This window comes from Magnolia sinica, chromosome 7 (genome assembly GCF_029962835.1).
Source record: "Magnolia sinica isolate HGM2019 chromosome 7, MsV1, whole genome shotgun sequence".
NCBI classification, from domain to species: domain Eukaryota; kingdom Viridiplantae; phylum Streptophyta; class Magnoliopsida; order Magnoliales; family Magnoliaceae; genus Magnolia; species Magnolia sinica.
This window is the reverse complement of record NC_080579.1, coordinates 90,505,475-90,522,884: the sequence shown is the minus strand read 5'-3', so window position 1 is coordinate 90,522,884 and position 17,410 is coordinate 90,505,475. Positions and strand designations below refer to the sequence as shown.

General features: G+C 40.1%; 1 protein-coding gene across 9 annotated transcripts in view; it reads left to right on the top strand.

Moving 5' to 3' along the window:
• Positions 1 to 7,314, top strand: part of LOC131251686 (uncharacterized) — a 56,661-nt gene extending 49,347 nt beyond the window's left edge. For 6 of the 9 annotated variants that reach the window (XM_058252575.1, XM_058252568.1, XM_058252574.1 and 3 more), the window contains 3 exons: positions 2,030 to 2,086; positions 4,972 to 5,123; positions 7,269 to 7,314. In XM_058252575.1, coding sequence (XP_058108558.1) covers positions 2,030 to 2,086; positions 4,972 to 5,123; positions 7,269 to 7,299 — 240 coding nt within the window. In that variant the 3' untranslated portion in view covers positions 7,300 to 7,314. Of the gene's footprint in view, positions 1 to 92; positions 326 to 2,029; positions 2,087 to 4,971; positions 5,124 to 6,133; positions 6,307 to 7,268 lie in introns of those variants that run through there. The other 3 variants (XR_009174015.1, XM_058252570.1, XM_058252573.1) reach the window with 3 other exon arrangements.
• The last annotated feature ends 10,096 nt before the right edge of the window (positions 7,315 to 17,410 follow it).

Genomic DNA, 17,410 nt, shown 5'->3' with positions numbered 1-17,410 from the left:
ATTGTACATCGAGATCTAAAACTTCGAATCAGGCATGTGATTCTTGATAATCATCATAGTCATCGTCTTAGCCTTTCTTTGGGCAATTTAAGGTTAGCTTTTAAATGAAGACTGTCAAAAAGTTATACAGTTGGCTGCTGACCAGACAGCAACCTTCCTCCTTTATCTGGGCTCTTGGAACCGACAATTGTCAAGGCTCACATCAATGGCACTCCTGCTGACAAAGCCCCACTTGTATTGGCACCCAGCCCAGCAATTTACATGCATGCCCCAAAGGGCGAGTGATAAAAGTAGGGTCATGGACTGTCAGTTGCCAGGAGAACTGGTAAGCACAAAGCACCCACGCACATGAAAATCATGCTCTAGTAGTTAGCTGTGCAAAATAGCTGGGAACTCACTGATGCATGATTAACAACATGAGGTACATGGGAACTTGATTGAGATTCTTGATAATAGAAAGAGGAAAGATACACATTTGACCCTACAAACTGTACATTTGGTAATAATCTCTTGGTGATTGAAACTTCCACTTGGCAGGTCCCATTATGATGGGAGAAACTTAACCCATTGGATGATTCCTTCTGATTTGGCCATTTTTTAACTCATTAAATATGGACCACTGGATGTAATTGTCCATTTTGCAAGCCGGCTATTGGATGGCTAGTGTAATCTACCTATATATTAAAAAAAATAAAAATCCTATAGGTTCATCTCTTGGGGGAGATATTGAGGTGTTGCTCAGAAAGGTGGCCCCAGCTGTTCCATTGGTGGGTTGGACATAAAATCCTTGTTTCTTTTGATCAAGCATCATATAACACCATAAGGTTGCTAAGCTCACATGCATCTCGCTGTTACATATGCCAACCTGGCAATTTTAGGGCATCCGGGCTGTGCATCCGTTGGTGCCCGCCCTGTGGATGACCTGGCCATAGATCAGGCAGGTTAGCTTTGCAGCACATTCTTGAAAACCATGCTCAGTTAAAAAAAAGTCAATTGTTCACATCCAAAGTACAAGCGTGGCTAGCCTGATGTGTGTCTGAACCTATCTTTTGTCCAGGTCATCATGTACATGGTGGGCCTGTCTGATGCACAGCTTGGATGGCCCACATGTCAGATTGGAACATGTGGTCCCATTTTGAGGCACATGTGCTTATCAAAATTCACTCTAGTGGAAAATGTTTCCTCTTAAAGATCAAATGTTGTTGGACTTGTTCATCAATTTACATGAATCAAAATAGCTTGTGCCAACCATAGTTATCAAAATCCTACGATTTATGATTAAGCAAAAGCATTTAAATCCTACCTTGAATCCCTTTTAATATGAATCCTACGATTCTATGATTTAAATCCCAATTTATGATTCAAATTATGCTTGCTCTCTTCTATTTTAATCTTCACTTGGCTTTCAATTTATGTTTTTAAGTTGATTAAGAATTGTTTAGAAAAGGTAAATTATTTTATTTTGTTGTTTATAAGAAATGAAATGATCTATATTCTCAAACGTTAAATCATGGAGCTTTTTTTTATGACTTCTTAACTGGTCAAAATACCAGATTATGTATGACTTTACAATCATCTTGACCTATATGTATTGTGGAATGATGGTTAGAAATGAAAATATCTTTTCTTGTTGGTCTACAAAATCAGATGCCATTTTTCCAACTTGAGTCTACATTCAAGGATGGTAAAATGAACATAAATTATTAAAGGATCCTAGTATGTTTTTTAAGGGAAATATCTTGAAAGACAAAAGGTTTAAAGGAAACATAAGAACCCTTTAGCACTATCATCATATGGTATTACTTGGACCATGCCAATGGCAAAAGGATGATTGACATGTTTGTTTTTTTTTTTCTGATTTATTTATAGTTTTTAGATTATTTTTTTCAAAATTTTAAGAAAATCATAAAAAGTCTTACAATTTACAATATGATTTGTGATTCGATACAATTCAACCCCTATTACGATGTGCAATATGATAACGATTTTGACAATACTGGTGCCAACAAGAGATTGTTAATTTTTGTAGGATAAATGGAGGAACCTTCTTAGAGCTAGCTTCTCGCAAGCACCTACCGAGAAAGGGGTGAGTATTAACATCTTTCATTACTTGATTTTTCATAAGCGACCTGTCTTCCTTTTTATGTCTTTTCATATATGTTGACTTCTATATGAATTTACAAAGCACGAGTATTCTAGAGGAAGGCTTATGTAACTTGGATAATGATGCATGTGTTGGTGTCTGACACTAATGCGGGGTGTTTGTCATGGATACTTCTAGAAGCCTGATATGCTGATGCATCATTGTAAAGCATCATCCTCATTAGCATCGTAGCCTTTTCCAAAGCTATTTAAGGCTCTCCCAACTATTCTTCTTTTGCCAGTCATTCCTATTCAAGGCCTTCTTGTTGGCAAGTCTCTACATGTCTTCATGTACCTTGTCACCACCTCGAGCCAAGTCCTCTTAGGTCTTCCTTTTATCCTCGTTTTAGGTCCAACTATAACAAAGCTACCTGCCTTATTGAGCGGTCTCCGGCTTTTATATCACATGGCCGAACCATTGATTGCTTGGAAAAACTTCTATGATCAGCTGCCCACCCACCCAGCAGCTCTCCTTCGAATGTGCTTTGGGTGCATCAATTCCTAACAAGTTTCTTCCGTGTAATTTTTTTATAATAAAATATTATATTTTATTACTAGTCTTTTAAATAAATATTTAACTAGTGGTCTTTTAAAGTATTTTAATAGTATATTTCATTATTTAAATGTAGAATAACCCAAACATTGAAATAGGGAGATACTATTTACATCCACTGTTGTGGACAGATACACTCTTCCTTTCTATCCTATGTAATGGAGAAAAGGTGTACGATCGTAATCCCAAGACACAAAGAAAGGGTGTGTCTATCAAACAAGAAGGGTTAAATATTGGTTCCCCAAAAATGATGATAATTTGATAATACCAAACCTAAAAATTAATTGTGTATATAAGAAAACTTAAGGCATTGGTTATGGACATGTTAACAAGGCATTTGCACGAATAGATTCCATCGTGTATGTTGTTTGCAGATGACAGTTTTGATTGACAAGATGAGGGAGGGCACAAATACAACTAGATTTACGGAGGGATTTTAAAATTAGTCGAGCTAAAACAGAGTTATATGGAGTGCAATTTTAGTGCCAATAGGAGTGAAATGAGGAATTAGTTAAGATTGCTGACCAAAAAGGTTCCCAAAATGACCAATTTCGGTACCTTGGGTCAATAATTCTTGAGTGGAGAGACTCTAAAGGATGTTGCCCACAGAATCCAAACGGGTGGAAGAATGGACATGTGCCTCCAGAGTTTATGTGATCGTCGTGTATACTGAAACTGAAAGGGAAATTTTATAGGATAGCTATAACACCAACCATACTTTACGGGACAAGAATGTTGGGCAGTTAAGGAACAACATATTCATAGGATGAGTATAGCTGAAATGAGGATGTTGAGATGGATGAGTGGCAAAGATGAGAAAGGATAGAGTTAGAAACAAGGTATTAAAAAACGGTTACATAACGGCCGTTACTGGAAAAACTTCCCGTAACGGTCCTGTAACGTTGTCGAAATATGTTTTTTCATAAATAAATAAAGTGGCCGTAATGATCTGTATCGTAACGTTAATGGCGGTGGCCGTTACCGTTATGGAACGCCTTTGCTAGAAATGAATGCATTTGAGGGAACTTGGGAGTAGTACTAGTAGGTAATAAGATGAGGGGAAGTTAAAAACTTGGATGGATGGTTTGGTCATATCTTGTGCAACGGAGACTAAGAACCACACCTGTTAGGAGTGAGTTGGTATAAGTTGAAGGCTCTAAAAGGGCAAGGGAAGGCCCAAAAGGACATGGATGGATGTAGTAGGAAAAGACTTGAGATAGGATTCTTTTAGTTGACCCTAATTAATTGAGATAAGGCGTCAATGATGATAATGGTTACTATATAAGAAAACTTAAAATAGAATATATACATTTTGTTGAAAGGTAAATCTCAAATGAACAACAGAGGAAGATCTCAAAATAAATAAATAAAAACCCACAAACAGGAGTTAGAAAACTCTATTGAACAGCGATGATAGGGCTTGAGCAGATTGGCCCATTCCATATTAAATTAAGCTTTCATGAACACCTTAAGGGCTTCTTAACCATTTCAAGAACTATTGTTAAAGTAAGCCCAAATCAACTATAAGCCTGCCAAGAGGGATAGTTTCTGCAGAATTTTCCCCTTTAGTTCCTTGACCTCCATTGTGCCATGCCAAAAATGGTGAATCAATTGAATAGGTATTACCCAATGGATTTTTAAAAGATTGAAGAAACTCCCTAGACAGCTCACATAAAATAAAAGATTATCATACTTAAACTTAGAAATTAGTTTCAAGGCACTTGAGCCATGTGTAGGAATGTGAAATGCGTGTCCATGTCCATATCAACATGATGCATTTCTGCTCGTCATATCCTTGTTTCATAGATGGTGAATCAACCCCTCGGTCTCATTGTCAAACGAGCTCAGCCTTTGGAACTGAATCACTGATGGTAGACACGTAATCCAAGACAATTTCATTCTTGCTTTGAACAAGTTTTGAAGACTAGTTTGCACTGGTTAACTCGGCCAAAATAAAAAAAAACCTATACAATTCGAGTTGAAAACAGTGTGGGCTGTTTTTGTTGAGTCCTTTTTTATAGTAGACCTTTTTTATAGAAGAAATTCTAATAATACAATAAATTCTCGCCAAAAAGTGGTATGAAGTATTCATTCTGGTTCTATATGGATTTATCTGATGAGTCACATGTTTTATATGCGACTTGTATGTGTGCTGACAGACACCAATTCAACTTGGTTGGATCATTCTACTCAGCTGAGTCTGTACACTGGCCTTGAATGCTGATCAAGCCTTTTCTTTTTATGTTGCATTTTTCTTTGTTGGGCAAAATCCACAGGTTGGGAGCTCCAGGAAACATCCTTCCTCGATGCCCATCCCCACACCGATTTTGGTCCGCGTAAGAGAGCTAGCCGAGATGCATTCGCAGGTTGGGCCTGATCAGAGCTTCAGCAAGTTTGCTGGCCGCAGTAGAAGTTTACATGATACAAGGTCTGGATTTCTATAACTGTATACGCAAGAAGTAAAAATAAATGAATGGTAACTTATTTATGTATGGTAATAACAAACTACGTTCGTCTCAACGAGATGTCCAGATGGCTGCTACAGCCTTGATGGATTAGCATGGAGATTCTCTATGGGGAAAGGTGGAAATGAACCCCTCACTGCCTAAACCAGTAGCATTCTAGGTCAAACCTGCACCCTGCATGTGGTACAGGTGAGGCCATCCTTTCAGTGGTCCGGACCGTTCATCTGGTCGGCCCTGTTGTGAATAGTTGGTGCTGAAAAAAAATCCCCATCGGACGAGTCCTAGCCATTCATTTGTTGGTCTGCACAATGGGTGGTTAAAAATGGATTATAGCCAACTGCACATATGCAACCCAAGAAAGGGAAAAAAACAAAAAAAACAAAAAAAGAGAGAAGGAGAGAAGAGAAAAAGGAACTGATGGATGAGAGTGGGGTCTGCCCAATAAAATGATATGGATCGCTGGATGGCGGGCCCCTTGTAGGGATGCAGGCCCACCTTTCCAACTCTTCTTTCCATGCTAATGTTACTGGTGCTGTGCAGGTGGGTCATGTTCTTGTTTGACACATTCAGACATCTTTTTTTTTTTTTTTTCATAATTGTTTTCATGTTGCTTTTCTGGTCGAGCTTCTATGAGCTTCTCTCCTTACCAAAATTTTCATAAATTGCCTCTATTTTTGCCGTATTAGATTCTTTTCGTCATGTCAGTTTCTTTTCATAGAGTAAAAACTTGGCTAGTCGACTGGACACAATTGGATTTTGAGTTGACTCGAAGAGTTTGATTCCTGTGTTTTCAAAGAGTAGCAGTCTTTTTTTCTGAGTTATGCCGACTTTTCCGACTTTTCTTAAGTTGTTTCGGGTGGATCAGATTTTTCCCTTTATATTTGTCTTTGATTAATTTATATATTTATTAACATTTTTATATTTGAAAACAAGTTGGACTAATGTCGAGTTATGCTGACCATCCAAATTGCAGGTCCCATTGTGGATAGAGCACATCTGTAAAATCACACTGATAAAGCAATATGACAATCTAATTTGACTGTGAATGGATGGTTGAAAGTAAAATAGCGAGTGATCCAAATTCAAAGGAAAAAATTAACAAATCAGATGGTCTATATTGCCTTCTCAGTGCAGTTTTTTTTTTTTAATAATAACTATGCTCCACCCACAGTGAGGCCAGCGACTTGGATAGTCTTGGTTCCCCTGCGACCATGCCATGTATGCTGTTGAAGAGCCACTGCCATTTTTTCTTTCTTTTCTTTTTCTTTTTTTGTTGATTTTTTTTATTTTTATTTTTTTTAATTTTATAAATGGTGCAGAACTAACATGGGACTCTACCCCAAAAAACAATATTAACTATGGAATTTTTTGCGCCTGAGTTTTTCCTAGTCTTTTTGTTGAACTAACATGGGTTCTTGTAAGGACATTTTTGTCATTCTTTGAGAGAGAGAGAGAGAGAGAGAATTGCCAGTTCCATTTATTGAAAATGGGCCGAAGGGTTTAGTTCGCACATACACTGGAAAAGGAATGTGGACTTTTAAGGCCCGTTTGGATACCACCAAATAAGTTACTTTTTTCAACTTACAGCAGTAGATAAGCAACTTATTTCAGATAAGTTTGATTTATGATTAGTTATAAGTGACTTTTTAACTTAAAAGTATATAATCACTTCTTTTTTTTTATTTTTTTTATTTTTAAAAAGCTTTTCTACTTTTTATAAGGTGCTGAAAGAGGCATCAGGAGAGACAAAAGAGAGCAGAAGCTGATAAGTATGTTGTTTGCCGAACATACCAATCTTCTTAATAATCTTCTTAATAATTTGAAACTTACATACTTGTGGAATAAGTAGCTTATCTTAAGCAACTTACAATCCAAACGCCTCATTAGGATACCACCAAATAAGTTACTTTTTCTACCTACAGCAGTAGATAAGTAAGTTTGGTTTAGATCAATTATAAGTTACCTTTTTTTTAATATTTAAAGTTACTTAATCACTTCAGTTTAATAAATAGAAATCAAGATAAGCTACTTAAGGCATAAGTAGCTTATCTTAAGTAATATATGTTGGTTTTTTTTCTCTGTTTTTCAAGTTTTTTTTTTTTGGACAGTATAAGAAAAGGGGAGGGGCAGGTTAGATAAAGAAAATGAAGATTGGGGAGGGAAGAAGCGAGTTGTTTTTTTTTTCTTTTTTTTTTTTCCATTTCTACAGAGGTAAGCTACACTTCCTCATCATCCAAGTGTCCCATCCATGAATTATGGAGATCAGGACTGTTATTTTGGTGGGCCACCATGTTAATAAGCCATACATCCCATCTAGATGGTGACCAGTTAGAACCATGCATGCATATGGAAGCATTGCTACTCTAGTATGTGTGAACAATACATCCAAATTCCCCCCAGGGTTGCAGCCATCACTCACCCATACCTCACTCTTATAGTCTTATTTAGTAGCAGCTTCTCAACTCCAGCTGGATGTAATGTTGACACCAAGGTTTTTAAATAGTCGCGCCAACCGATTTGATTCGAAATGAGTCGGAGTTCGAATCAGTCACAATCGTCAATCATCAATACCCATTCCTGGTTCTAACCGGCCTACCAGCAGACCTATGTATGGGATTTGGTTTACCCATTCCCGATCGCCATGCATGTTCGGCACACGTACCATGATGAATGGATTGCATGCAACCTTTCTCAGGGTCCCTGTTTGATGAAAAGACAGCATCCCAATCTTTCACATCCATCGCCGCTAAGACAAGATAATTAAACTAATCTTATGATTACTACAAGTACCACTGAGTCTAAATGATTAAAGTAGATAAAATCTACATCCATCATTATATCAAAATCTAATGCTTTCAAACCAATTCTAGTTACGGGTTTTGTGGGGTCCGCTGGGTCCGCTGTTTGGTCCCTGATCATCCAATCAATCTAGTTTTGGTCTATCCTGCGGGCCCTTGATTAAAGGCTTGGATCTTATCCATGCCTGAACATCATGCTTTTCTCAATTGAGGATGTTAACTTTCATTTTCACTGAGTTCAAAAACCTGAGACAGCTTATTTAGGACTCGAAAACTCAAGCCTAGTTGGATTGACTCAAAACTTCAAGTGAGTCCTGAGCTGAGTTGACTCAGTGGTTAATGATCATAGTAAAAAAGCACTATTTGAGTTACAGTTCTCCTAGTTGCATCTGTCACTTGGACAGTCGAATCGATCATCTGAACTGTCTATCAAGCCCAAAACACTTTGTGTGTGATCCAAGCCTCACTTTCTGATTTGACCTTAATTTTGTAGCCATTCTTTTCCCCGAGCTACTGATGGGATGGTTAGGATTGCCTGAAAAAAGTGACTTTTTAGAATCATAAGCAACCCATGATGGGCTACAACAAATAGATTGATTTAAAATGTTGATTGGACCTGTTTTGTATAAACAATATGGACCGTACGAATAAAGAGCTAAAGATCAGATGGGTAATTGCGATATTTGTATGGCAGCACATAAAATATGCTTTTCACCTAATGTACGGTCAAGATCAAGCGATTGGGCTGTCTAAGTGTCCCAATGAAAGTATAAGCACTATAATTTGTAGTGTTCTGAGAGCACTGGAGCATTTCTCAAATAAGAATATTTATTATAGTAATAGGTTTCAAACGATGAGAAATACGCCAGTGATTCTTTACAATCATAAGCAATCCATGATGGCCCCTAATAAATAGACGGATCAGATTGTTAATTTGAGCTATTTTCTTGTAAGCAATCTTGACTGTCCATATTAAAGAACAATGATCAAGTGGTCAAATTTTTTTTTAAGATCTGTGTGATGTTTGCATGGTAGGTGGTAGCCCATGAAATGTATGCTGAACCTAACCAGTGGTCCTGATCAACGGTTTGGATTGTCCAAGTATCCCAGATCAACGGTTTGGATTGGACCGAGTCAGCCCATGAGTGAGTTTCCTATTGACTTGGCTTGAAAATCATGCCAAAAGGAGAAGACTCGGCCGAATCGACTCACCTGGTTCTAGAACTATGGTTTGGAGGTTCACCTCCCTCAATCTGCTCACACGTGTGCATTGTCACACGTGCAGAAGATTGCAATCTGGAAATCTGATGCGTTGAAACGAGCAAAATTCTCATCTCTGTTGAGTGGAAGCACTCCCATCCACTTCACTTTGCCACTGGGCCATGTGCACCTTCTTTGGAACGAGGCGTGATTGACGCCGTCCAAATGGAATCTGTCATTTTCATATGCTTCTCCTTCTTTTGACACGTCATCTTAGATTCCAAGACATGGGAGTGCACGGAATGTAGCCCATTGAAATCATGGAAAGGTGAATGTGATGTGGAGTGGCCAGCTTGCCAGAACTGGGCCATTGCTTCAACTTAGATTCCATCCACCATCCCTGATGTGATGAATTTCCCTGTGGAGGAAAGCTTCCATACTCTGGCAGAGTAGGATGGATGATACTCAGGCAATTGTAACTTATAAATATTTCATACAAGTAATTTAGATTAAACTGTATAATTTGTGGGTCCCAGTTTAGATGTATCACAGACCAAAAAAATGAAGATGATTTGATCATCTGACTACCGGATTGGTGAGTGTTCATTGGACAGTTAAAAATGCAAAGATCTAACCGTGCTATTTCAAGAAGAGGTTAGGATTGCATGCCATGTGTATATTTCTTAGTGCCTGTGTATCAAGCCTGGTACGCTGACAGAGTATCAAATAGCTCACCTTGTCTTAGCTCTTTACACTAGCAATGTGTGGTCGAGAAACTTTCTTGGCCCACCTAAAGAAGACCTTCGGCCATCATTTTCTGCTGATCTGCACCTTTAATACATTGGCGGTATTTGTCTACTTGCAAGTCACGAAATGGACGGTTGGGATCATCTGATAGGAGAAAATATTGGGGGCACGGCCCATCCAATGATGGGCCCACTACAAGAACACCTTAGATTCCTGAAAGGTGGGTCCCATAGGAACTGGTGCTCTGGTGGAATTCTAAGCGCACTCTGGTGATTGCACTTTTTTCAACACCCACTTTTCCTGAGTGCCTAAGTTGCCGATGTGGGCAAGATTCACTACTCATCAGGCAGATCTGATAAGCATTGGTTGGTTTATCTCAACCGTCCATTTCTTTCGTATTTATCTGTCCCACAATATCATCAATCCAGACATTGGGAAGAGTGAGGCCCACCGTTGAAACTTCTTAGTAGAAAGTGGGGTCCACCGTGTTTTCTATATATAATCTAACCCATTCAGCACGTGTGCCCAACCAAGATGAAGGGTTGATTCAAAACTCAGGTGGGCCACACCACGTGAATGTATAGGTTTTAGATTTGATATGCACGATGAACATTAGTGGGACCCAACAAACGAGTTACTATCTTGACTCCCCCAAGAAACCAAATTCCTAAATCAATAAAATAGAGCTTAATTATATTGATGAGAGCTTAATTAATGATATAAATGATGAACATTAGTGGGCCCTATCATGATATGTGTTTCATCCACACCATCCATCCATTTTCCTAGATTATTTTATAGAATGAGTCCAAAAATGAGGTAGACCCAAGTCTCAAATGGACCACATCAGAGCAAACAGTGTTGATCAATTGCCTGCCATTAAAAATTACTTGGGGGCTACAGAAGTTTTCAATCAAACCGATATTTGTTTTTTCTCTTATTACAAGTGTATGACCTAATTAATAAGTTGGATGTCAAATAAATAATTTAGCATGTTTTAGGAGGTTTTTGCATTTAATCACTATTGTTTTCATATTTTAGGAGATTTAAATCCCCTCATTTTTTGGATCAAGCCCTAGAATGATATGAAAATAATAATAATAATAATGGATGTATGAGATGAATAAAACACATACATCATGGTGGGGCCCATAGAGCATCAACCATTAGCCGCCCAGCTAGTGGCAGCATATGCTCACACACAGCTACTTATATGGCCGACTAGTTAGCTTGTGGGGCCACCATAATATTGCATGACATCTCATTGGACACCCCAAAAGTAAGGTTGATCTAACTATCAGGCAGGTCCCACATTAAGAATAAAAATGTAAAATAAAGTGAAACAACAATATTTAAAATACACCCAATTTCTCATGAATGTTATTACATATGACAAGAAATTAGATTTTATTCCTTTCATTCACAAAAAAATTTATATGTATGCGTGTCATGCAAGGGACCCACAATTTATAACTTTAATAGGAAACATGTGAGTTAAAATTTAAAAATTTATAAGAGAGACATTAAGATGGAGAATAAAGACTGGATTGTATGAAAAGGCACAACATAACCATGTTATGTATGGATTGTATGGTTTAAAAGTTTAAAAGACCCTTTATCCTTTTATTGGTGATGGTACAGCTGTCTACACACATGGCGTTTTTTCATTAGATGAGGCCACATGAAAAAAGTTAAAACTCTCTATATGAAATTGCCATTTTATTGTTTTCTATATAGGGCATGAGATGCACAAGTGGTAATTTTCATTATTGCTAGACCACAGGCATCTAACGCCTTGCTGGGCTCAATCGGCATCCTATGTCAAGGGAGCAAGAGTCAATTTCATAAGAGCAGGCTACCACGCAAGCAGCCATGTTCAAAGGTGAGTGGGTCCCACAGCTGCACCATGTCTAAGTAGACGCACCAGATGCACGGTTTGGATTCTACATAGCAACAAAGCTGGGTGGGCCCCACAGCTCTAACGTACTATATTTTTCATACGTACGAAGGTATGGGACCGGGCTACACTGGTGGAGGTTCAATTCCCATATGTGAACAGGTGACACGTGGCCGAGTGGCACAGTAAATGGTGGACGGCCCACAAGTCTCCCACAGTTAGATGAGAGCAACCCTTTGATTGGTTGCCCACAGATAGACGGTTAACAAACAGAAGTCTGAAAAATGCCAAAGATTAAAGGGTTAGGATCTTCCAATCTGGGATATCTTTTCGGCATCCCCCATCCACGGTGGGCCCCACCGGATTGACTGTCTGGATCAGTGATACATGGGCCCCACACGTATGTAAATGGAATTGAGAGTACATTAGCTGAGGGCGATGGTACTTTTTTTTTTTTTTTCCTGTTTATAACGACTAACCCATGTGAAAAAAAACAGTTTTTGTTCGGTACGGTCGGACATACCATTTTTCCATACGTCCAACCAAACGAATCTTCACCGAATAAATTAGGTTACTATTCGGGCTTGACTCCAATGCTCACCTGCTACAAATTACTACATTCAGCCAACTCAAGGTGGGCCCATCTTGAATGGAACATATTCCGAAAATCCATCTGATCGGATGATCTTAACCGTGAGAATTTGCCTGTTGAATTTGGACCGCTGCAGATTTCCCTCCCAAATGTCTATTTGATGGCCACTAATCAGACAGTTAATATTACATGATTATGTGTTTCCCAATCTAAGCTACATATTTGTGGGGCCCGCAACTTTTTGACGGTCTTGATTGGGATGCATTCATGCTATCTTGTGCGATGCACAGTGTGCCACTATTCCAACTTGGTGGACGTTGACTGAAGTCTGTATATCATTCTGTAACTTTGCAAAGTTCATGCGCGTCTCTCCACACGTGCTAACATGGCAGGTGTATTAAAAATCCAACCCGTCCATAAGGTGGGCCCACCATGTATACACTCCAAAGTCAACTCATCACTCAACCCCAGTAAATCGATGAACGGTTTAGAATCAATCACTAACGGTCCAGCCTGATAATTGGGCCAGTCTCAATTTTGATCTAGGCCATCTTCGCAGCGGGGCCCACCAAATGAACGGACCAGATGACCCACACGGATGGCTAACAAAATGTGGGCCATGATAATGAAATCCTAGGGCTTCAAGTCAACCAGCCTATCCTTCTGTTTCTCTAAATATAAAGGGGATATTCCCATTCCACTAACTCTTCCATCTTTATAAATTCAAGAAACTTAAGATTCGAACAGATCCCGAAAGGATAAGAAGTGGGCCACACCTAAGTGGCCTGTGATCTAATTATATTCCATACATGCACACATCTAACCGTACATTTGGCATGCACGTGTTTGCATCTAGAGTACTTGATATGTGGGGCCATCCCGAGGACACACGAATTGGGGAATGCAACCGTTGGATATGAGGTTTAATAAGTCCTTTGGACAGCTATTAATCAAATGGCTACGATTTCGTAGTGATCATCATAGGATTCGAAGATAGTGCAACTTACCATACGTTTGAGCTGTGTGGAGCCCGCACTGAAGTGTGTGTGCTATCCAACCCGTCCATTAGATGGGCCCACTGATGTTGGCCTGTAACCTTGAATTCAGACTGATCCATGAATCAGATGGGCCACATCAAAATGAAAATTTGGGAAAGATTATGTCTACCATAGAAACTTCTAGATCAAATATGGGCTCCACTGTATAGTCTATATGTAATCCTAACCATTCATCGGGTGAGTCCCACCACGATGACCGGATACCCAGAAAAAAATAGGCCGTTATAAAACACAGGGATGCCACGTCAAACAAATATAGGTTTTTGGTCCTGATTGGATTTTGATCCATCTAGTGTATCCCATCTGCATTTCTAGTCGGTATGATTCTAGGGATGTACGGTTACCATGAAATGATGTACCAGATTCATCGTTTGGATTCTCTCTCTCTCTCTCTCTCTCTCTCTCTCTCTCTCTCTCTCTCTCTCTCTATATATATATATATATATATATATATAACATGGGTGGGCCCCACACATCTAGAACAAATGGTAGTTACCAATGTCGATTGGGCCTAGAGGTAGAACTTAGGCCCAATAAAATGCATGACCTTCGGGCTTGAATAGTAAATGGCCCGATCGTTGTCAGGCCGACATCGTGTCCCACTGCCACTCTTAATTGGTTGGACGGGTCCACCCTGATAAATTTACATACGGCCACGGATTTTTATTCCATATGAACCGTACACGTGTTACGTTTCTAGGATGATGAGGCCGGATGTACATTAGCTACGGACACCAACAGTAGCGAATTACGCTACTGAACGTCACCAAATTTAATGTTCCTTGTATGTGTTGCATCCACTCCATCCATTCCAGTGGAGAGATCATTGTAGGGCATCAGTCGAAGAATGAGGCGATATAAAAGCTCAAGTAGACCCAGCACAGAAAAGAGTGGGGATTCAACGCATACCATTAAATACTTCCTGAGGGCAATAGAAGCCTTCAATCAAGCTCATATTTATGGATCTCAAATAAATATTATGGTAGGGTAGGTCACACAAAGGTTTCAATGTTGGGCGTTGATGTAACAACCAGTTTTTTTAATAAACGGTGGGACAAATCCTAACATTTCCTATGGTGTGGCCCACTAGAGCACCGGATCTATCTCATTTTTTGGCACATGCCCCAACTTTGACGAGCAAAACTGATGAACGGTGTGGATTTGTCACGTCATTCCTGTGGAACCCACTCTCTAAAAAAAAAAAACTAAACAAGAGTGACATGCAGCACGTCACACCACAAACTAATCAACTTCCTCTCTCTCTCTCTCTCTCTCTCACAGAGGTGGGAATGCAGCTATTGGTGCTAGCCAAACTCAAGCTACTGGGATCGGCGGCCCATGGGCCAGGGCTCATATTCAGTTCAATATTGGGGCTCTTCATCATCAAGATCCCCTTTGGGTTCGACCATCTCCAGATCTTATGCCGACGTGGCATCATCCTCCACGTTTTTTTATTTTTTCCTTCCAACTGAGTCAGATCATCTTCCAAAGCCACGACCTCAGCAATGGCCGCAAGTGGGAGAGATTGATGAGGCTTGTCCGTGAGAGGGCCACCCATGAAATTTGACGGTCCTCCATCGATCGGTCAGATGAGGCTAGCCTGCATGAAGTCTTCATGGTCGCTGTAACACCCTGAAAATCGGGGGTCGTGCATACGCTCGACTCCCGAGTTCCCGGGGTAACTTACATCTAGTTTTCATTAATATGCGATTAATCCAGTCTAAATGCGCATTCTGGAACTTCCTGGAACATGAAGCACAACCACACAAGTCTACTAAAATAGAAGAAAATCAATTATACTTATATATACATACCTAAAAGAATACAAACGGGCGTACAAGGTGACGCCCAACAAATTCATAAAAAGAATAATATGTCAAAAAGAATAAAGCTGAGCCCTCTGCGCGGCGATCCAACGTGCCATCTACAGGTCCGATGAGGACCCGTTCATCAGCTGGAAGAAGAGAACCGGTCCTCCTCCTCAAGGCTCGCATCGTCAGGCTCCACGAAGTCTGAATCACCTGCATCTATGAATGGGTCTGGTTGGTGTTTTAAAACACCGTCCCAGAGTGAGAGTGAGTGATCAACTCAGTGGGTACTATTAGCCTTAAGTTGCAACAAGCATCAATTATAATAAGAATTTAATAAAAAGCAGGCAATCATAAACATCTATCTAGTCTTGTTAATGTGCATGTATGCAGGATGATATGATGTATGCCCTCACCACAACACTCTCTCGTGCGACAACATCTAACGATCGCCAATGCCAACACTTCCTCAGTGCGACCTCGACTGCCGAGTCGCCAACCTAGCTAATGCCATGCAATGATGATGTTAACCGGGTTATTAGTTAAGTCCATTCATCCAGCAGATTTGGGAATCTGATACACCCCACGTATCAAATGCCCTGAACTAGTTGCGAGGCCAAGACCCCCCAATGTGTGAGGCCGAGACCCCGCGATCCTTGACCCCGTCAGGTTTCCCCCATCCCCGACTTCAAGCACATGGGGGGTGCTGAATGTGGGGTCGCTCGTGGTCACTACGGGGAGGCGCGTCACCCCAGCGTAGGCCGACAGCTCGAACATAGTGTCCCATTCCACCATGCCCGGCTCACGAGACTGTGGATCAATATTCCATCCGGTATCAATGGGCTACAACGGTGGTGGGGTGTTCCAGTTTCCATACATATGTGAGCAAACAAGGTTAACAAACTAGGTGGGTCAGCCAGTGCACTAAACCGCACGAGCTCAGGCAAGTATGTGGCGGAACGACATTGGGTACAAGCGACCCATGTAGTCTAACTACTGCCGCCCACACATACTCGTCCAAACCCATGGGTTTAGCCTCAAGGTGGTCCTACCAACGGAACCACCTTCGCTCTCCTCATGTTCCTGACCAACCCAAGGGTAGGAATAGTGACTTATAGCATGCCAACTACCAACGCCGCATCCAGCATATTCAACACCGTGATCTCATGTTACTCAACATACAATTCAAATTTTCCTACAAGCAAATCATTAATATTATAAATAAAGTGTATGTGTGTGGTGTGGGTTATTGAGGAAGTTAACACTTCCTCCATGTTGAGAAATCATATACAAGAGCAATAAACCATACATAAGATAAAGCAACACATATGAGAAGAAGAAATCAACCATACATGAGCATGTAATCATCCATACACTAGATTATGAGAGAAGCAAGATTAACATCAAAGAGAAATAAACATACAATTCATACAATTCCAACAATATGTCATTCCTAGGTTTTTCTAGATTCTTCCATACAACACACCAAGCAAACAAAATCATTAAACTCCAACTATAATTGGTGTTAGGCCACCTAAGGATAATAATCCGCACCTTAAGAGGAGATTTCCATTCTTTGAAATCTTAGGGTTTGGGGATTTAGGTAAAACCACCATTTCCTAAATCAAAATCAAGAAGACAACATTAATGCCTATAAATCTACACTAAGTTGCTCTATTGAAGGGAAATATACCATTCTTACCTCCTCTTCTTGGCATGGGTGGGTTTGGTGGAGGTTTCCTTGGAGAATGGGTAGAGAGTTTGCAAGTTTGAGCTTCCTTGGGCCCCACCTCCTACCACATACTCTTTTCCTTTCTTCTTCCTCTCTCTTTCTCCTCCTTTCTCCTCTTCCTCTTCTCCCTTTCTCTCTTTTCTCTCCTCTCTTTCCTTTCTCTAGGGCAAATTCGTATGGGGAGAGGGGTGCCCCAAATGAGGCCTTTATATATGTCAGATTTGGTGCAAATGACCCCAAGTGCTAGGTTTTTACTATACTAGACCTATGAGAGGGTCTTTCTAGCCTCTAGGGCCCATTATGGGGTGTACAAGTCAATATACACCATAGGATAGCTAGCCCTAATGATGATCTATGTATGAATATGATCGGCCCGCCATTTGGATGCGCCGATCGACAGATATGATAAGAAGTCTGT